Source organism: Perkinsus marinus (genome assembly GCF_000006405.1).
Source record: "Perkinsus marinus ATCC 50983 genomic scaffold scf_1104296929422, whole genome shotgun sequence".
NCBI classification, from domain to species: domain Eukaryota; phylum Perkinsozoa; order Perkinsida; family Perkinsidae; genus Perkinsus; species Perkinsus marinus.
The window spans coordinates 343,692-366,059 of NW_003216446.1; the positions used below are offsets into that span (position 1 = coordinate 343,692).

Genomic DNA, 22,368 nt, shown 5'->3' on the forward strand with positions numbered 1-22,368 from the left:
ATCCGAACTGAGACGAGTCACCCAACAATTATAGGCATCGTTCAACTTGGCCACACCATGTATTGATGAATCAGATGGCGATCATCCGTTGAGCCGATCTTGCACAACTTGCACAAGGTGCAAACATACCGTGCTGTTCCGCAACTGAACTTCTCCCGATTCTAGCCGACTGACCCCTCCACTACATCGTCCACCACCGGATTCCTTTGCTCATTTACAACCGATATTGGCCGATTTATCGTGCTAAACCCCCTTCGTTTGACTCTTCTGCTCATTTACAACCGATATTGGCCGATTTATCTTGCTAAACCGTCTTCATCGAATTCCTCTGCTCACTTTCTATCGGTATAGGCCGATTTAGCTTGCTGAACCGTCTTCATTGCTTCTCCTCTGGTCATTTACAACCGATATTGGCCGATTTATTGTGTTAAACCGTCTCCATCGGATTTCTCTGCTCATTTTCTACCGATATGGGCCGATTTATCGTGCTAAACCGTCTTCATCGGATTCCTCTGCTCATTTTCTATCGAGATGAGCCGATCTAGCGTACTAAACCGTCTTCATCGGATTCCTCTGCTCATTTACAACCGATATAGGCCGACTTATTGTGCTAAACCCCCTTAATCGGATTTCTCTGCTCATTTTCTATCGATACGAGACGATTTAGCCATACACCGGCATACGAGTCCCGCTGCCGGCGAGACTCGGTTCCCTCCCGCTTCCCGCGAGGGAAGCGGGAGGGAACCGAGTACTCCGGGAGACTCCGGTAGTTGAGTAGACTATCCAGGAGTCTACTCAACTTCTGGTGCGAAGTGGAGGGCATGCTGTCAGAGTATAGCATCATCTTCCAATCTTCTCCTGGAGCTACAATCTTAGACGTAAGAATGTCACTCAAACTTATCATGATGCGGCGCCAGTGAGGCGGGACGTCGTCGAGGACATCTCTCGATATGTTGTCTGCCAGCCAGTTCTCGGATGAGGAGACATGAGCAAGGACCAGACGGTCAGTGAAGCAGCCAAACCAGTGTGCAACACCACGAAGGACAGCTGCAAGCGCTGGTTTCGGAGAGTACAACTTCGGAAGTTGAACTTCCTCAAAATTCCGATGACACCCTTGTTATCACAGAATAGCACTACCGTTCGGTAAAGATACGGAACTGACCTGCGCGGATCGGCCGGAGATACCATTCAACTCCTTATTTATGGATTTACTGTAACCACCTATATTGTGTTCAGTAATATGGAGGTTTGGGTGGTTGCCACTGGTTTATCAAACCCGTGGCGCTTCTAAACTTCATCTCCTATATACAACATCCTAGTTATAACACCAGGTCAACCACGAAGGTCAATAAACTAGGGTGTTGTGGAACCACTCAAATGGAGATAATCTAGAAGCCCTCCATAGAACTTAGAGAAAAAAGAAAAAAAATAAAACATTATAGTTGAGTTTCCAGAAACACCACGAGGAGGTCTCTGAGCTCGTTCCCATCTAACAGTAAATCTCAATACATTCGTCCTTGAACTAGCCCCATAAATGGACCTTCATTCAACTCCTTATTTATGGACTTACTGTAACCACCTATATTGTGTTCAGTAATATGGAGGTTTGGGTGGTTGCCACTGGCTTTTCAAACCCGTGGGGCTTCTGAACTTCATCTCCTATATACAACATCCTAGTTATAACACCAGGTCAACCACGAAGGTCAATAAACTAGGGTGTTGTGAAACCACTCAAATGGCGATAATCTAGAAGCCCTCCCAATAAACCGCCCAAACCAGTTCATCAAGTTTCCGACATCAAGTTAATGTCCTCAGCATATGTTGCACTCGAACGCCGACAACTATGACCTGTAAACTTCATCATATCGTCAATTTCTCGCTTGGAGAAATCAAAACGCTTCGACAGTTCCATACCAAGTTGTGGAGCATTCGTCGGCAACTTCTAGTAGATCTTATCAAATATTCTCAAGCATGCTGGTACACTTACAACAACCTTTGCCATACGGTGCACCACACAACATAATCCTCTATGCATACGCTGATCCTTGAAATGTACACAATCACGCACTATAGTCTCAGAGGAACCCATTTTGGTAACACCCAACTCAATCTCTATAGTCATACCTATCGATCCTTTAGATGCACCATCAATAACTTTGATATCCTTTGCTCGAATTTCCAATAACTATCCAGGTCGTAGAGCTAATGAAGTGCCCATTAGGAAAGTTCCACCGTTCTTAACACACCAACCGGTAATTTGAGCAAACTTCCCGCTACTTTTCCGGTATCGACGAAGCTTGCCTCTTTTTCATCTGAGGTTTCATCCTACGCGCCGATTGCAGCGTCCGAGCTACCAGCTTTTCATCCGATGTCGGAATATCACTGAAACCATATAACTGGTTGAGTGTCTTCAATCCCGATGTGTATTTCGATATCGTTGTGTACTGCAAATTTATTGATTCCACTAAATCCCTCACAAACGTACCTTCAAACCAGCCAATAGGAATTCCATTCCCATGGATTTGTATTATTTATACGCAGATTCATAACCCTTTTTTTGTTTCTGCTGATATATAAAGCTCTAGGAAATCAAGGAGATTCTTTCTCTTCTGTTCCGTTTCCGCCCTAGCTTGATGAGAAGCCCACTCAGCAGACTTGGAGAACATCTACTTTGATGCAAAATATTTCAACACTTATTCAACACAACAAACAAACGCAACAAATTACTTTCAAATTATATTCTGTTGATGACGGGAAATCCGTTTCCCATTCGACACACACCGAGTATCAACTACTAACATCGGATTATATCCTAGTTAAAAGAACACTCACAGAAACAAACTTCCAACCTCACACAAGATACCCGTATCAACTTAATACTATCAAGTATCGGTCATTGATCCACAACCGGCTATCGTTTAGCTGCCATATTATCTCTCGGGCCCTGCCCCTGATTGTTAATAGCTCTTTTATCCATATTAGCATCCCTTTGCTGAGTAGTAGGCGGTGAATGCCCAGCAAACTTGTAATCTTTACATGAGCACTCTCCTTTGGTAAACCTGCATGTACCTTCCCACACCACTTTTGACATATTTCTCGGCCCAGGTGCATTCGGTTTCCCCAACATCGGGGAAGCATCCGAACACACCTCTGCAAGACCCTCAGGCTCTAGACTCTAGCCAGAAAGATAGAGGATGCCTGATGATCTTCCATCTTGACCTCATCATGAACGGGAGAAGATTGCAACAGTCTCATGCATAACATCATTCGCTGACGATAACGTCGATCAAACAACTGTGCTTTACCAAAACCCTGTTTATTTGATATCGGAGCAAACCTCGCAGCATACTCAGTGAGTATTACTCACAGACATGTATCAAGTCACCCTTATTCTCAAGAACATATATAGAGAAGGCCCACCGCAACATCAATGGAAGCCATTGCTCAGAGGTATTAGGAGGTTTCCCCGTGGAAAGTTTCGCAGTCTCCACGGCTTGACCATCTAGAGTGAACTGTATAACACTGTTATAATAACAGACTTTCTGGCCGCCGCGGTGATCTCAGGATAAGTCTTAAATTTAATAAATGAATATCTATCTCGAGACAAGACCTCCGCAACATGTGGAAAAGAACCAGTTCGTTACTGGGTAACAACCAAATAACTGTGCAGCTGACACGAGTATCGCATCTACAGAGAACTTCGCCTTTACCACATTCTCTTTTTGAGAAGCAGCGGCAATCAACGCAGCTCTGAGTCTTGCTCTTCTCAGTCTCACAGCGATAATATCAGCCTGAGACTGTTCGGCATCATCATCCAATACAGCACCCAGAGCGACAGCACAAGCAACTACCATTTCTCCCAACAACTCGGCATCATCAACCGCTGCCTTCAACGTTCTCAAAGAGTCAACCGAAAAGGGTGGTTGAGCTAATGTCTCAACTATGGTCCCAGACAGATCTGGAGCAGTTGAAAACGTCGACATCAACAACGGTTTATCCATATTTTAAAACAAAAGAAAAGGAACCTAAAGACGAAGGATAAACAAAATACGAGGGCAATTCAAGCATAACGCCACTCAGAGGCGGCTGGAACTCGAAATCGCCATGAAGATGAATCAAACAAAATAAACGAGCAGTAAAGCGAAAGAATAATAACACTTATGATAAACATGTATGTGATTAAAAATCATCACGATTACTTAGTACGCGAAAAGCTAGTAGTTTACACAAATCTAGCGTCGCACCACCCGAATCGACCGACTTGACAATGGTACCCTTTATCCACCACACAACACATTTACTCCTAATTAGGGATCGACCATCCAACCACACATGGATTCCGACAACTGTCGACCGCATACTCGTTCAACACCGAGCAAACTCCCTCAACACGGGATACATCCATTAGTGCACCAAACAGGTGACTAACCAACCACTACCGCAACACAAGGCAACTTCAAATGAACAGTGAACAGAACATACATGTGCATAACTTACCATACATATGTATGTCGGACCAATACCATAATCGGACCCATTCAGTTGGACTGAAATAACAAGGATTTAGAGGCGTGACAGAACGAGAAGCAAACCAACTAAGCGATAACAAATTGTACAAGGAAACAGAGAGGAAACAATCGAATGCTCAGATGTTAGCCTCAACAATAAAACATTATAGTTGAGTTTCCAGGAACACCACGAGGAGGTCTCTGAGCTCGTTCCCATCTAACAGTGAATCTCAATACATTCGTCCTTGAACTAGCCCCATAAATGGACCTTTATTGAGGCCGCCAGATGCAGAGAGATTACAGAGGCAATAAGTTTCAAGAGAGCGATGTCCCTGTGCGATGGCACACCATCGTCGCCTTCGGCCAGCAGCTTGGCCCATTCGCATAGGGACTCCGAGTCAGCCTTCAGTTGGAACCATAGCCCTCTATCGCCATCGGATACCCAACCCCCCATGAACTCCGTGGACGCGTCCGACGCCAATACCAGATGGGATCCAGCAGGATGGGGTAAGCCCATTGGCATGCGAGAACGCGGATGCTCGGCTATACCGAGCCAGAAGAGTATCGAACCGAATGTCTTCGACGAGGGTCCCAGTTTGATCGAACGTAGGTGTTTCTTTTCAATTACGTTCAGAGTGACATACAGCGGCTGCAAGAAGCCCTTCAAATGCCTCATACCTTGGGAGGCAAATACTAGCTTCCCCAGCACTTTTTTCAGCGGAGCAGGCGTCATATACCCCTTATCGGCGAAGGAGAGGAGGATGTCTCGAATTGACAAAAATATGTCGGGGTGAACCCCAACTTCCGCCTTGCCTCCTGGCAACAACACCGCCTCATAGCCTATGAACTTCACGGCGCGAACGCCGAACTGGCACTTACGCCAGTTTATCTCGAAGTTTAGGCATCGCCAGACCAGTAGCGTCAGGATAGATCCGACTGTGTAATAGGGCTGCGTCAGCGCCACCAGACCGTCGTCAACGTAGACGAAAGAGAGAAACTTGACCTGGCCGAGGATGTGCCTCAACAGCGAGGCCACTATACGACTGATCGCCGCGCTGGTGCGGCACCAGTGGAAGGGAGAGGTCCCCGCCCCGAAGGGCAATGCCAGGTTCTCGTAAACCTCTTGATCAAGTCGAACCGATGTCCTTGCCCTGTCTACGTTATTGAGAAACAAGTGACGATACGCCGAGGCGATGTCAAACTTCAGAAACACATAGTCATAGGGGCCCTTGGCCGTCCGATCCCGACCACACTGGCAGGAGCTACTCGGTGAACACCCATAAAGCAGAGAGACCACTGCGGTATCTTGGCCCCTCGGCAACGAACACGTCTCGGAGAGCTTGCACATACCGTTCAAGCCTGACCGAGAGTGGTCCTCTATCAACCTATACTCGTGGTCGCCCTTAGGTATGAGGGCCATCTTCGCATAGAGCCGATGGGATGCATAGGCAGCCTGTGCAAGAGAGAGCCGCCTCATGCGACCTAAAGCAACCTCTTCACAGAGTATCGCCCGACAGACTTCAGGCTGCGCCTCAACGGAAGAGAAGTTTCGATAGGCTCGCTTGAGGTTAAAGACCTCCATCGATTTATCGAGGTCCTTCTCCGACTTTGCCTCATGGAACACACCCGTTGGAGGAATCGGAGGATCCACTCCAAGATTCAGACCCTGATCGATCTCGACGAACAAGTGAGAATCGGGATCGTTAGTGGCCATTGCCAAGGCTTCCCCAAGCTTTGCTCGAATGGGACTACCACAAGCCGATAGACCGTCAGAGCACTTTAGAGCGGCATAGAGTTTGGGAACCAGCGATTCCACGGTTGACTGAAAGGAATTCTCAAGCTCTTCAACCTGTTCAAGCGGAGGCGAACCAGCCAGATCTCGGAGACAACCTCTAGCTTCCATCGACGAAGCTTCCTCGAGAAAGATCTCCGCCACTCTCGAGAGACCAGACGGACACAAACCCCAGGCTGTTTCCCGTGATCTGAAGTTCACTCGCACTACTGGTGAACTCAACCGGCACATTCTCAAAACGAGAAACCGACGACACACGTCTTACTATCATGGCGAGTACACAGAAGGCCAACCCTCAGGAGTCGAGAGCTCAACCGGACTTACCAGAAGAGTCTTTCTTGTCCTCCTTGTCCGCGACTTTTCGCTGGGTCTCCCCGGAAGGCCTTGCTTCCGCCGTGGACTCACCAGACACCTTTCTAGGGCCACTCGAGTGACGAAAGCGGCAGTTGTTTCCAAAGCGACAGTTTCCGTCGCGAAAGGCGTAGCAGATGACAAACTTCGAACCCTGTTTACTCAAGGGGCTGTTGGAGTTGTCCCGAGACGCCATTCTGGACCGATTGAAGGAGAACTCAGCTAGCAGGGTCGGGTAGGCATCGCCAACGAAGCAGTCACGCACTGAGCGGCTAGACGAGGCCGCCGATCTTCGGTACTTATCGTCGTAGAGAACCAGTTCTTCAACCGCAGCGTGCTAAACCGTCTTCATCGGATTCCTCTGCTCATTTTCTATCGATATAGGATGCTTTAGCGTGCTAAATGATCTTCATCCGACTCCTCTGCTCATTTTCCATCGATATGGGCCAATTTAGTGTACCCGAAAACCCCCTTCACATCGTATTCCTCTGCTAATTACCTATCGGTATAGGCCGATTTAGCGTGCTGAACCATCTTCATCGGATTTCTTTGCTTACTTTCTATCGATATGGGGCGATTTATCGTGCTAGACCCCCTTCATCCGACTCCTCTGCTCATTTTCTATCGACATAGGATGCTTGTGATAAACCATCTTCATCCGACTCCTTTGCTCATTTTCTATCGACATAGGATGCTTTAGCGTGCTAAACTCCCTTCATCGGATTCCGCTGCTCATCTTCTATCGATATAGGCCAATTTAGCGTGCTAAGCCCCCTTCATCGTATTTCTCTGCTAATTTTGTATCGATATAGGCCGATTTAGCGTGCTAAACCGACTTCATCGGATTCCTCTGCTTATTTTCTATCGATATAAGATGCTTCAGCGTGCTAAATCATCTTCATCCGACTCCTCTGCTCATTCACAACCGATATTGGGCGATTTAGCGTGCTAAACCGTCTTCATCGGATTCCTCTGCTCATTTCCTATCGATATGGGACGATTTATCGCGCCAGACCCCCTTCATCCGACTCTTCTGCTCATTTTTTTTCAACATAGGATGCTTTAGCATGCGAAACCATCTTCATCCGACCCCTCTGCTAATTTTATATCGATATAGGCCGATTTGGCGTGCTAAACCCCCTTCATCGTACTTCTCTGCTAATTACCTATCGGTATAGGCCAACTTAGCGTGCTGAGCTATCTTCATCGGATTCCTCTGCTCGTTTTCTATCGATATAAGATGCTTTGGCATGCTAAATCATCTTCATCCGACTCCTCTGCTCACTTACAACCGATATTAGCCGATTTATCGTGCTAAACCGTCTCCATCGGATTCCAATGCTCATTTTCTATCGATATAGGATGCTTTAGCGTCCTAAATGGTCTTCATCCGCCTCCTCTGCTCATTTACAACCGATATTGGGCGATTTATCATGCTAAATCGTCTTCATCGGATTCCTATGCTCATTTTCCATCGATATAGGCCGATTTAGCGTGATACACCATGCTTATCTGACTCCACTGCTCAGTTACAACCGATGTTGGCTGATTTATTGTGCTAAACCGTTTCCATCGGATTCCTTTGCATATTTTCTATCGATATAGGCTGATTTAGCGTGATACACCATGCTTATCTGACTCCACTGCTCAGTTACAACCGATGTTGGCTGAACCGTTTATTGTGCTAAACCGTCTCCATCGGATTCCTCTGCTCATTTTCTATTGATATAGGCCAATTTAGCGTGCTGAACCGTCTTCATCAGATTTCTTTGTTCTTTTTTCATCGATATGGGGCGATTTAGCCTGCTAAACCATATTCATCTGATTCCTCTGGTTATTTACAACCGATATTGGCGGATTTATCTTGCTAGACCCCCTTCATCCGACTCCTCTGCTCATTTTCTATCGACATAGGATGCTTGTGATAAACCATCTTCATCCGACTCCTTTGCTCATTTTCTATCGACATAGGATGCTTTAGCGTGCTAAACTCCCTTCATCGGATTCCGCTGCTCATCTTCTATCGATATAGGCCAATTTAGCGTGCTAAACCCCCTTCATCGTACTTCCCTGCTAATTACCTATCGGTATAGGCCAACTTAGCGTGCTGAACCATCTTCATCGGATTCCTCTGCTCGTTTTCTATCGATATAAGATGCTTTGGCATGCTAAATCATCTTCATCCGACTCCTCTACTCATTTACAACCGGTATTGGCCGATTTATCGTGCTAAACCGTCTCCATCGGATTCCAATGCTCATTTTCTATCGATATGGGATGCTTTGGCATGCTAAATCATCTTCATCCGACTCCTCTGCTCACTTACAACCGATATTAGCCGATTTATCGTGCTAAACCGTCTCCATCGGATTCCAACGCTCATTTTCTATCGATATAGGATGCTTTAGCGTCCTAAATGGTCTTCATCCGCCTCCTCTGCTCATTTACAACCGATATTGGGCGATTTATCATGCTAAACCGTCTTCATCGGATTCCTCTGCTCATTTTCTATCGACATAGGATGCTTTAGCGTGCTGAGCCATCTTGATCCGACTCCTCTGCTAATTTTATATCGAGGCCGATTTAGCGTGCTAGACGCCCTTCATCGGATTTCTCTGCTCATCTTCTATCCATATGGGCCGATTTAGCTTGCTAAACTCCCTTCATCGCATACCTCTGCTAATTATCTATCGGTATAGGCCGATTTAGTTTGCTAAACCGTCTTCATCGGATTCCTCTGCTCATTTTCTATCGATAGAGGATGCTTTAGCGCGCTAAATTACCTTCATCCGACTCCTCTGCTCATTTACAACCGATATTGGGCGATTTAGCGTGCTAAGCCGTCTTCATCGGCTTTCTCTGCTCATTTTCCATCGACATGGGATACTTCAGCGTGCAAAACCATCTTGATCCGATTCCTCTGCTAACTTTATATCGATATTGGGCGATTTAGCATGCTAAATCATCTTCAGCCAACTCCTCTGCTCATTTACAACCGATATAGGCCGACTTATCCTGCTAAACCCCCTTAATCGGATTTTTCTGCTCATTTTCTATCGATACCGGACGATTTGGCGTGCTGAACCGTGTTCATCCGACTCCTCTGCTCATTTTCCATCGATATGGGCCAATTTAGCGTACCCGAAAACCCCCTTCACATCGTATTCCTTTGCTTATTACCTATCGGTATAGGCCGATTTAGCGTGCTGAACCATTTTCATCGGACTCCTCTGCTTATTTTCTATCGATATGGGGCGATTTATCGTGCTAGACCACCTTCATCCGACTTCTCTGCTCATTTTCTATCGACATAGGATGCTTTAGCGTGCTGAGCCATCTTTATCCGACTCCTCTGCTAATTTTATATCGAGGCCGATTTAGCGTGCTAAACCCCCTTCATCGGATTCCGCTGCTCATCTTCTATCGAAGATGGCCCATTAGCGTGCTAAGCCCCCTTCATCGTATTTCTCTGCTAATTACCTATTGGTATAGGCCGATTTAGCGTGCTGAACCGTCTTCATCGGATTCCTCTGCTCATTTTCTACCGATATGGGCCGATTTAGCGTGCTAGACGCCCTTCTTCGGATTTCTCTGCTCATCTTCTATCGATATGGGCCGATTTAGCTTGCTAAACTCCCTTCACCTCTGCTAATTATCTATCGGTATAGGCCGATTTAGTTTGCTAAACCGTCTTCATCGGATTCCTATGCTCATTTTCCATCGATATGGGACGATTTAGCGTGCTAAACCATCTTTATCCGACTCTTCTGCTAATTTTATATCGACATAGGCCTACTTGTCGTGCTAAACCATCTTTATCCGACTCCACTGCTCCTTTCCCCTCGATATTGGCCGATTTATCATGCTAAAACGTCTCCATCGGATTTCTCTCCTCATTTTCTATCCATATAGGCCGACATATCGTGCTAGACCCCCTTCATCCAACTCCTCTGCTTATTTTCTATCGCTCATCCGACTAAACGCTGCTCATCCGACTCCTCTGTTCATTTTTTATAGATGTGGGTTGATTTAGCGCGTTAAAGCGTCTCCATCGGATTTCTTTGCTTATTTTCTATCGACATAGGCCGATTTAGCGTGATACACCGTGCTCATCTGACTCCTCTGCTCACTTTCTATCGGGATAAGAAGCTCTATCGTGCTAAGCCGTCTTCGTCCGACTCCACTGCTCATTTTCCACCGATATTGGCCGATTTACCATGCTAGAACGTCTCCATCGGATTTCTCTGCTTGTTTTCTATTGATATAGGCGGACTTATCGTGCTAGACCCCCTTCATTGGACTCCTCTGCTCATTTACGACCGATGTTGACTGATTTATCGTGCTAAACCATCTCCATCGGATTCCTCTGCTCATTTTCTATCGATATAGGGCGACTGATCGTGCTAGACCCCCTTCATCCAACTCCTCTGCTTACTTACAACCGATGTTGACTGATCTATTGTGCTAAATCGTCTCCATCGGATTCATTTGCATATTTTCTATCGATATAGGCCGATTTAGCGTGATACACCATGCTTATCTCACTCCACTGCTCAGTTACAACCGATGTTGGCTGATTTATTGTGCTAAACCGTCTCCATCGGATTCCTTTGCATATTTTCTATCGATATAGGCCGATTTAGCGTGATACACCATGCTTATCTGACTCCACTGCTCAGTTACAACCGATATTGGCTGAACCGTTTATTGTGCTAAACCGTCTCCATCGGATTCCTCTGCTCATTTTCTATTGATATAGGCCAATTTAGCGTGCTGAACCGTCTTCATCAGATTTCTTTGTTCTTTTTTCATCGATATGGGGCGATTTAGCCTGCTAAACCATATTCATCTGATTCCTCTGGTTATTTACAACCGATATTGGCGGATTTATCGTGCTAGACCCCCTTCATCCGACTCCTCTGCTCATTTTCTATCGACATAGGATGCTTGTGATAAACCGTCTTCATCGGATTCCTCTGCTCATTTTCTATCGATACGGGACGATTTATCGTGCCAGACCCCCTTCATCCGACTCTTCTGCTCATTTTTTTTCAACATAGGATGCTTTAGCGTGCGAAACCATCTTCATCCGACCCCTCTGCTAATTTTATATCGATATAGGCCGATTTGGCGTGCTAAACCCCCTTCATCGTACTTCCCTGCTAATTACCTATCGGTATAGGCCAACTTAGCGTGCTGAACCATCTTCATCGGATTCCTCTGCTCGTTTTCTATCGATATAAGATGCTTTGGCATGCTAAATCATCTTCATCCGACTCCTCTGCTAATTTTATATCGAGGCCGATTTAGCGTGCTAGACGCCCTTCATCGGATTTCTCTGCTCATCTTCTATCGATATGGGCCGATTTAGCTTGCTAAACTCCCTTCATCGCATACCTCTGCTAATTATCTATCGGTATAGGCCGATTTAGTTTGCTAAACCGTCTTCATCGGATTCCTCTGCTCATTTTCTATCGACATGGGATACTTCAGCGTGCAAAACCATCTTGATCCGATTCCTCTGCTAACTTTATATCGATATTGGGCGATTTAGCATGCTAAATCATCTTCAGCCAACTCCTCTGCTCATTTACAACCGATATAGGCCGACTTATCCTGCTAAACCCCCTTAATCGGATTTTTCTGCTCATTTTCTATCGATACCGGACGATTTGGCGTGCTGAACCGTGTTCATCCGACTCCTCTGCTCATTTTCCATCGATATGGGCCAATTTAGCGTACCCGAAAACCCCCTTCACATCGTATTCCTTTGCTTATTACCTATCGGTATAGGCCGATTTAGCGTGCTGAACCATTTTCATCGGACTCCTCTGCTTATTTTCTATCGATATGGGGCGATTTATCGTGCTAGACCACCTTCATCCGACTCCTCTGCTCATTTTCTATCGACATAGGATGCTTTAGCGTGCTGAGCCATCTTTATCCGACTCCTCTGCTAATTTTATATCGAGGCCGATTTAGCGTGCTGAACCGTCTTCATCGGATTCCGCTGCTCATTTTCTACCGATATGGGCCGATTTAGCGTGCTAGACGCCCTTCTTCGGATTTCTCTGCTTATCTTCTATCGATATGGGCCGATTTAGCTTGCTAAACTCCCTTCACCTCTGCTAATTATCTATCGGTATAGGCCGATGCTTATTTTCTATCGCTCATCCGACTAAACGCTGCTCATCCGACTCCTCTGTTCATTTTTTATAGATGTGGGTTGATTTAGCGCGTTAAAGCGTCTCCATCGGATTTCTTTGCTTATTTTCTATCGATATAGGCCGATTTAGCGTGATACACCGTGCTCATCTGACTCCTCTGCTCACTTTCTATCGGGATAAGAAGCTCTATCGTGCTAAGCCGTCTTCGTCCGACTCCACTGCTCATTTTCCACCGATATTGGCCGATTTACCATGCTAGAACGTCTCCATCGGATTTCTCTGCTTGTTTTCTATTGATATAGGCGGACTTATCGTGCTAGACCCCCTTCATCGGACTCCTCTGCTCATTTACGACCGATGTTGACTGATTTATCGTGCTAAACCATCTCCATCGGATTCCTCTGCTCATTTTCTATCGATATAGGGCGACTGATCGTGCTAGACCCCCTTCATCCAACTCCTCTGCTTACTTACAACCGATGTTGACTGATCTACTGTGCTAAATCGTCTCCATCGGATTCATTTGCATATTTTCTATCGATATAGGCCGATTTAGCGTGATACACCATGCTTATCTGACTCCACTGCTCAGTTACAACCGATGTTGGCTGATTTATTGTGCTAAACCGTCTCCATCGGATTCCTTTGCATATTTTCTATCGGTATAGGCCGATTTAGCGTGATACACCATGCTTATCTGACTCCACTGCTCAGTTACAACCGATGTTGGCTGATTTATTGTGCTAAACCGTCTCCATCGAATATTTCTGCTCATTTTTCATCGATATAAGGCGATTTAGCGTGCTAAACCATCTCCATCCGACTCCTCTGCTAATTTTATATCAATATAGGCCGACTTGTTGTGCTAATCCGTCTTTGTCCGTCCCCACTGCTCATTTTCCACCGATATTGGTAGATTTATCGTGCTAAACCCCCATTATCCGACTCTGCTCATTTTCTATAGATGTAGGCTGATTTATCATGCTAAACCGTCTTCATCGGATTTTTCCGCTCATTTTCTATCGATATGGGACGAATTAGCGTGCAAACCGTCTCCATCGGATTCCATTGCTTATTTTCTATCGATATAGGCCGATTTAGCGTGATACTGGCGGGTATGCTTGCCAAGCTGCTTGCGAGCAGAGGAGTCGAGACACTGAGTCAGAGACGGATAGGTGTCGGTAGCGTTGAGGAGGAAATCGGCGGCAGTGGAGGAGATATCCGATAGAATGCAAATGCGGTGATCTTGTTGACCGCGATACTCTCCTCCATCGCATAAGGGAACTTTCGATAAGGCGCTCGAACCTCGATACAAAGAACCGACACCAGCGGCAAGAAGGGGTGCAGGTACATTCAGATGATCACCGAGCAAGCGACGGTAGCCGTGGGGAACAACATCATCAAATGAGTGCAAACGGGGATCAGCTAGGCTACTGCTAGGCTTGGAACGTGTAGAGTTCCATCGTAACCAGCAAAAGTGTGAGCCAAACTATCGCTAGAGAAAGGAGTTACCTGCAGTGTGCTGCTGCATCACGAATAACGGAGTATGCCAGACCTTGTCTTGGGCATTGGCAACGTCGTCGGGTTGACCGAATATCGCGGGTGGCGGGGTTACTCTCGTCGCACAGTAACAACGTAGTTGAACTCCGAGTATAAGGTCGAAGGTCGTTGTCGTCAAGGAACTACGGATCGGCCTCCTCCAACTCGTTGTCTCGGAAGATAGCTTGGAGGCCTCCATGATCAACACCAAGGGTAAGTTCTTGAAGAACCTGCTGTTAGGAGATTATGGGAACTCAACAAGATAACTTGGGCCAAGATGGCTACAGATACCTTTCCTCTAGTGCGCAAAGACTGTAGAAGTATTCAAAGCAACTACACCAAAAGATTAACTATGAGACTAAATGCGCACGCTCACAAGCGCTCGCGTACAGAGCAACACATTTGAGCAACCTATAACAATATGCTCCCCCATGTGGCTTGCTCACAAGGAAGTCACCTCCTCTATATCCCTTTGAGACAGACAGTTATGAGAAACACTTAAGGTCAAAGTAAAGTATCTCGCGGAGATACTGTGAAAGTGAGCGGTTTACATTGTGGATCCAAAATAGCTCCAGTATGATGAGATCCCTCTGGGGAGATCCATAACGGGAGCAATATACGCTCATCATCATCCAATCTATACTCTTGAACCAATAAGTAATCATCATTGGTCCAGGACAGCTTTCGACCAAATCGAACCAAACCGTCTGCATCCTTCCAAGCGGTGAAATATGATCTAGTAGGATTACGGAGTACTCTACGCTTGGAAGGTTCGGCAAATCCAGCGGGCTCGGATGAGGAAGGTAACCCCTTCCCCCCACGATCCGGAATCTCTCCCGCACTTGGCCACTGTTCTACAGCAGCCGGTACCCTAGGGGTAGTAGGCTTCGCAATCACTCTGAGACCTTCAGTGCTAGATAGGCCACCGTCATCATCTTTAATATGGTCCTTGTGTTAAACTCGGACCGAACCATCAGAGAATCCGACCTCAACACACTCCTTTCCCAAATGTCGAAGTGCTACCCCACATTGCATCAACCTTGTGGGAAACTGGCTGGTAGACCAACACTTGTCGACCAATCTCGTAAATAGGACGAATGACTGAACCTACTGTAGCGGATCTGCCCTTCCTCCACTTGTCTCGCTAATTCTTAGTCATCCTCTGCCGGCTCTTCTCTAAGTTTTTCACAGCAAAAAGAACCACTACACAGCGAGCTTCATTGGGGTAGGACATATATTCTTTCATCGAATCAAAACAATGTAAACGAAAAACGATGTAAGACCTTCATGACGATGTAAACCCGAAACCCGAACTTGTGAGACCAGTGAGTAAGACCAGTGACCTCGTGAACCGTATTGTTCATGAAAGCCTGAATGACTCTCAGAAGTTTAGGTCATGAACTAGACTTTCGCCCTTGGAGGCAACGGCGTAGACACCTGACTAAGTGCAAATGAGCTACTTCGTAAAAGCCTCCCGAAGAAGGCCGGCGAACTGGCAATGTGACGTGCGTACAGTCATAGCAAGCACAAAGAGCATCAGAAGCATAGGAAATACGATTGCTTCTTAAATCAGTGATGAGTGTAGCCGGTGCTCTGTCGACCAGAAATACTTCACGTTCTATTACTTTACAAATATATCAAGTCGAGATATCACTGAACGGAAATAGAAGACAATAACGACTCAACAAATCCGTGATAGTGAGTATCCAACGAGCACCCCTACTACCACCAATTTGTATAACGCCCAGCACCAAAGGTCCTACCAGATCGCATCTAATCACCTTAACTGGCGACGAAGGACAATTCAGATGGCTCTCATATCGTAGTTTTTTTTCAGAGGAGCGGTCACTAGGCAAACAGCGCAAGAGCGAAAAACGCTCTTGACGGACTAACGTAGTTCCGGTGCCCAAACGACTTTCCGAAGATGACCGTAAGTAGCATCAACCTTGACATGACCGCCTACATGATGATAATAGTTAGTAAGGTCTTCGAGTAGTGATGATGCTTCTGGGCGTGGTAGGAGGATCTTAAGAGATTCATCTTTGTCCAAAGACTCTACTTTGCAAGGGACACTCCCAATAATCTAGGCTCCTCAACTGCTTCATCGGTCGATGATCTTAATATTGATATTGATAGCTGCTCTATACAATGAATCCTATGAGATGATGACCGCATACTGTGATCAGAGACTAAACTATCACTGCAAATTTCGATAGATTTTAGAGCGTCCCACCATTCGCTCTGCATCTGATCAATCACTGCGATAAAAGCCAATATACCATAGAGCTCGCGCCTGTTTGCATGCCAAGTAAAGGGAGTTTCAAAACTTCGTGAACAACTTCAGCCGCTTGAAATTCCTCAACGACTGAGCGAACGAAACTGAAACTTCGCACGATTATCTGTCATAACATACAGATTGTACCTACCAAATGTGAATTTTTAAACCACCGTCATTGAGCCGCTATCGCCCCGAGAGTCGAACACGTCAGGGGGGTCGTGGACCATTCAAATTTTTTTTTCTTTTCATTGATGATCTTTAGAGGTTTTCGAATGTCCTGATTAACATGGGAAAGGTTTCCGGTCTTGTTTCACACTCCAATGACTCCGAATCAACACGATCGGTGCAAATTCCCACCAATGTGAGATGAAAAGTGAAGAACAGATCATGTGTCTCAATCGATAAGGTCCTCATCAGAATCGGATGACACTGCCGAAGACTCATCGCTTGAAGAGGCTGATCGCTGGATCGAGGATCGCTGGAGCCGCATTTCGCGGCAGACGTTGACAAGACTCGTTCATGGAATTCCTGCGAAACTGGCAGAAATTGTCAGGCTGCAGGGTGGACGAGTCCGCGCAGACTGGTCTCTTCGAGGACGAGCACGAGCCTGCCTCTGCGAGGTGTGCACTTCGGGAGATAATGACGAGTCTTCAAGCGACGAGTCTTCGGCAGTGTCATCCGATTCTGATGAGGACCTTATCGATTGAGACACATGATCTGTTCTTCACTTTTCATCTCACATTGGTGGGAATTTGCACCGATCGTGTTGATTCGGAGTCATTGGAGTGTGAAACAAGACCGGAAACCTTTCCCATGTTAATCAGGACATTCGAAAACCTCTAAAGATCATCAATGAATAGAAAAAAAATTTGAGTGGTCCACGACCCCCCTGACGTGTTCGACTCTCGGGGCGATAGCGGCTCAATGACGGTGGTTTAAAAATTCACATTTGGTAGGTACAATCTGTATGTTATGACAGATAATCGTGCGAAGTTTCAGTTTCGTTCGCTCAGTCGTTGAGGAATTTCAAGCGGCTGAAGTTGTTCACGAAGTTTTGAAACTCCCTTTACAACCGTGGGGAAAGAGCTTGCTCTCAGCGTAGACGGAGATCCAACCAGTGGAATTCCCAATCGTTCATCTACGAGCCGATAATACTCCCTTGGAATTTCATTTCCAGTCGGCGCCAAGCCAACGACAGAATCGATCCTCGGAATAACCTCACGAACTCCTCTCACTTTCTGGTAGCTCAAATCGACCTTTAGAGAAGAGGGCTATCGTATCCAGATTGCACATCGATCGGACCTTGTTGTTAGGCGATATTGTAAGGTAATCGTCCATCACTCGTACGATTTCCACCATAGGGAATTTCGCTCTTAGAATAGCAAATAAAATATCGCCAATGCTCTCTAGAGCCTTCGGCTCTATAGCAAGGCCGAAGGTAAGACGATTCGTGGCCTTGAGGGGGTGAGAAAGGTCACTGCGACCACAATCAATATACAGTATTTTATTGACGGCAATTCTATGGAATGCCTTACTCGCATCCATCTGCTCGACGATTGCCTGTGGGTAAAGCTTTGCTCCAAACTCTCTGACGGCTCTATGCACCGAACGTCGGCGGCTTGAACATCTTTGTCTCTTTGTGGTTGTAGCCCCTGAAGTCGAGGCATAGACGAACTGGCGTAGTTTTCGAGTCGCTCAACGAGCATCATCAGTTCATTCAAAATCAATAACGGTAGCAGTACTTCAGATCGATGCTCTCCAACATAATAGCGGAGATCACATTCTCTTCGCACTATTCGAGCAGGACCATTGGCACAGTCACAACTATAGGTTTGACGGTCGGTACTTCCACATCCTAAGGGCATCTAATCGATAGTCGATCTGCTTCTGAGGCTCGGACTATAGCCACCGCTGCCCCTATATCCACGAGGGCTTCGCAGTATTCACTTGCAGTCAAAATTCGAACCATATCGGGATTAGATAACAGTGAAAGGGACAATGCATCCCTTTCCACCACCACTCTCTCAGGAGTTCCCGACATATTCCGATCAACATAACCAAGGTCCGCAACACAAATTGGAGTCACAGAACAGACAGCACCGCCGATTCCCGACTGGGGTTCCCCACTAGTAACCGGGGTGGATGGCTTATCCTGGCAACCGACTTCCACAAGAAAAGCTGGAGTTGAGTGCTTCGACGATGAACTATTACTCTCCACTGCCTTCCCCATTGCTCGTGTGACCTGACCTGATGGAAGAGGATTCGGGCAGACGTACTGGAGATGCCCTTTCTTGCCCCGGCGTTTACACGTTGCAGTGCTAGCGCCTGATCGGCAATCCTTCGTAAGATGCCCCAGGCCACAAATGCCGCAACGACGCCTCATACCAGCTGCCCGTGCAGCTTGACAAAACCTCCATGTATGGACCGGTTGTTGACATCAACTGCAAATACCATTAAATCGCGCTAGATTCAAATTGGCCTTAGAGTTTTCTCCTCGTGGAAGAGATGCTACTCCCTGCTTCGAAGTAATTGGGTCCTTCCGCTTCTCCTTCCCAGATATTCTATGCATTTGTCTGCTCTCGAAATAATGGCACTCTGTCGCAACTCCTCGAAAGACAATGACCCAAGGTCGAGCCCCATACTCTCCAACGAATCTAATATTCGAGTATGCATGCCGGCCCTGGCACGGACACATTTATCTGAGTCACTAAGGACCCTCCCAGTCATCGCCACTACTAACACACTTTTTATTTCCACACGAGCGAAGAAACTTTCAACTCGCTCCTGCTGCTTCCACGATTCCCATCTCTGTACCATCTCCGACATCGTCAATGAATTTTCAAGCCTCTTATCGAGATACTCCCAAAGATGCTGTACCACGAACTCGAGTGTCTGATGATCTCTCTGTAACTCCGTGCGGATCATCATCTCTAACTAAGTGCCAACTCGCACATTGCTTGGAAAGATATCAAGCTAGATATTCAAACCAGACTTCATCAATGCTCGCTGAGGGACGCAGCATCGAGCATCGAGCATCGAGCATAAACGATCTCAACGACGTTAACGTCACGATCTGGTCCTTCTTCATGAAATTCCTCTCCCGGAAAAAAACCCATCGTTGATATTTTTTTCTCAATCCCGAGATCTCTCTCATAAACTCCCTCAAGGCAGTGCATTCCAATTCGATGCTTTGGATCTCTGCACTGATGTCAACAGCCGGTAGATGAGTTGGCCCTAGGCTCTCAACTATATTGGCGTGAAATGAAAAAAGACTATAAAGTATCTATAAATGGCCTGCCTCGGGTACCATTTGTTAGGAGAATTGCAAAAAAAATAAAATCAAAGCAACTACGCCGAAAGATCAGCTATGAGACGAAATACGCACGCCCAAGAGCGCTCGCGTACAGAGCAACACATATGAGTAACTCATAACACCTGCTCGCCAGGGACGGCCGCGGAGTTGTTGCCCATACCATCATCGTTGCCGTGCTCGGACTCTCCATTAAAGTTGAGCTGTTAACGGTAGCTATGAGTCCTAATTTGTTCTTACATTTGCTGAGTTTGAGATTGAAGCTAAGGTGTAGTCTAGCCCTATGTTATTCTCATAGTAAAGCGACACACTTCATCGTCGAAGTAGTCTCACGCAAGAACGCTATGGATGTGCGTGCTGCGCACCAAGCTCATTGCTCATTGGTCGGTCCAACTTTTCAACTTCGTCCCGATTTCCCTTTGCTTCCTGCGCGTCTGTTCCCGTGGAGTCCTCTTCATCACGTCTCAGAATGCACTCATTGTGCCCAGTTATCAGAAGAACATAGATCAAGAAAGGAACTCAGTTGTTCCCTAGTTGGAGTTAAAAAAAGAACAAATAAGAAGAACAAAAACCTAGACAAGCCTGAAAAACCAGAACCAGGGTTAGTCCTTTGAAACGCATTGTTCTATAATGGCATAAAGCCTGTCGTCGACGTAAAAAATTTTTGAACATGCACCAGCGCAGCAAGGCGAGGCCAACAAATATGGAGCGCGCTCGCGCGGTGGAAAATATCATAGGGACCCTTTGACGAGAGAAGGAGCACCGATTTCCCCTGGCGAGAAACCCTCTGACAATGCTTTCGCTCATAGCGAGACCTCATCAGTGTGTTCCAGCGTATTTAGAACTCATATGTCCCTTCTGGGTTCTGAACAGGTCTCTTCTTCCGCGCCTGGCTTGAGGCATACTTTCTGAAATGCTGTTTCTCTGGCTTGGTATCATACTCTTCAATATCGCCAACGCAGTTTCCTGGTGTTGTATTTTGTATGAGAAGTTACACAACCTACTGCAGAACCACAGCCTCACTTTTAACGGAGTTATTCTCGCGAACCCCGTTTAGTGTACGCCTCACTAGTAAAAAACATATCTATCACGACAAGTAAAAGATGGTCAATCTGTGCATCACCGTAGTGCTTTAACTAACTGAAGCCGCTCAACTACGTACATTTGTGGAAGATATAGACCGCGAGTATGTCCCCACTTCCCCTGCCCAATGTTGAGCAGAGCGACACACGCAACCCCAGGTTAATTGAAGTGTCCTCCAACTTTGGACAGGGGAACCAGGGAATCCTCGGCTGACGCCGTCGGGCGTACGGATTTCAGTGCTGGCACGCGCGGGGGACTAGCTCAAATGGTAGAGCGCTCGCTTAGCAAGCGAGAGGCACCGGGATCGATGCCCGGGTTCTCCAATTATTCTGCCATTATTTGAACGCTTTGCTGGAATCCGATTCACTCTTTGTGGGATGCAGGCGGGGTGCAAGTGCATCCGAAGCCCAAAGTGTGCGGAATCAGGTACAATGATGAATCTTGTTCCTTTGGATTCATTTGTCCCCACATAATTAATTGATGACACGCGTACGTGGAGTAAGATTGACTTTGGTGGCGTGGCTCATCAAGCACCGTGGCAGCTGGTGACACGTCGTTAAATCATAGTATCATATTTAATAGATGTAATCTAGCTCGGAAGCTCTGTCACCAATCACCATGACACTTCGATGCGAAGAATTTCAGCATGAGTCTAGCATCTCTGACTTGAAAACATCGATTCAAGCGGTGACACACAACCTCAGTCTATCTGGCTGCCTTCACCGCGTGTTTTTTCGGGAAAGGCCGCAAATAATACCACAAAAAAAATCAGGAAAATCTCGAAGTAAGGAATTGAGTAGCATCTTGTGTTTGATATCTTTCGTTTTTCGTGCGGCTTTGGCGCAGTAGGTAGCGCGTAGGTCTCATAATCCTAAGGTCGCGAGTTCGATCCTCGTAGGCCGCATTATTAGTTCGTGAATGCGATTTTCTGTTGAACAATGCGTCCTAGAGGATCCGGGGAAGTCTCTTCGTTACCACGAGAAGAATATACATGGAGCCTTGACTAGGCGGAGCTCTATTTCAATGGCTTTAGCCCAGATAGCTCAGTTGGGAGAGCGCCAGACTGAAGATCTGGAGGTCCTCAGTTCGATCCTGGGTCTGGGCATTATTGATTTCAAACTCAAAATCTCGTTCAGCAGTAACCCGAACGAGCGATGCTCGGTCCCGATTGTTCGAGAGACGGAGTGATTCTCGCGAACCCCGTTTAGTGTACGCCTCACTAGTAAAAAACATATCTATCACGACAAGTAAAAGATGGTCAATCTGTGCATCACCGTAGTGCTTTAACTAACTGAAGCCGCTCAACTACGTACATTTGTGGAAGATATAGACCGCGAGGT

At 46.4% G+C, this 22,368-nt stretch overlaps 1 protein-coding gene and 3 non-coding genes across 4 annotated transcripts; 3 read left to right on the plus strand and 1 right to left on the minus strand.

The window, feature by feature from the left end:
* Positions 1-4,758: 4,758 nt before the first annotated feature.
* Positions 4,759-6,222, minus strand: Pmar_PMAR028707 (hypothetical protein; the record flags this gene model as incomplete). The annotated part of the gene is made up of 1 exon (XM_002787399.1): positions 4,759-6,222. The coding sequence occupies one exon, from the start codon at positions 6,220-6,222 to the stop codon at positions 4,759-4,761; it is 1,464 nt and encodes a 487-aa protein (XP_002787445.1).
* Positions 6,223-21,278: 15,056 nt separating this feature from the next.
* Positions 21,279-21,351, plus strand: Pmar_PMAR028708. The gene has a single exon. It is a non-coding gene; the product is annotated as a tRNA-Ala (tRNA).
* A 508-nt stretch (positions 21,352-21,859) lies between these two features.
* On the plus strand, positions 21,860-21,932 carry Pmar_PMAR028709. Its single transcript has one exon. It is a non-coding gene; the product is annotated as a tRNA-Met (tRNA).
* A 128-nt stretch (positions 21,933-22,060) lies between these two features.
* Pmar_PMAR028710 lies at positions 22,061-22,133 on the plus strand. The gene has a single exon. It is a non-coding gene; the product is annotated as a tRNA-Phe (tRNA).
* The last annotated feature ends 235 nt before the right edge of the window (positions 22,134-22,368 follow it).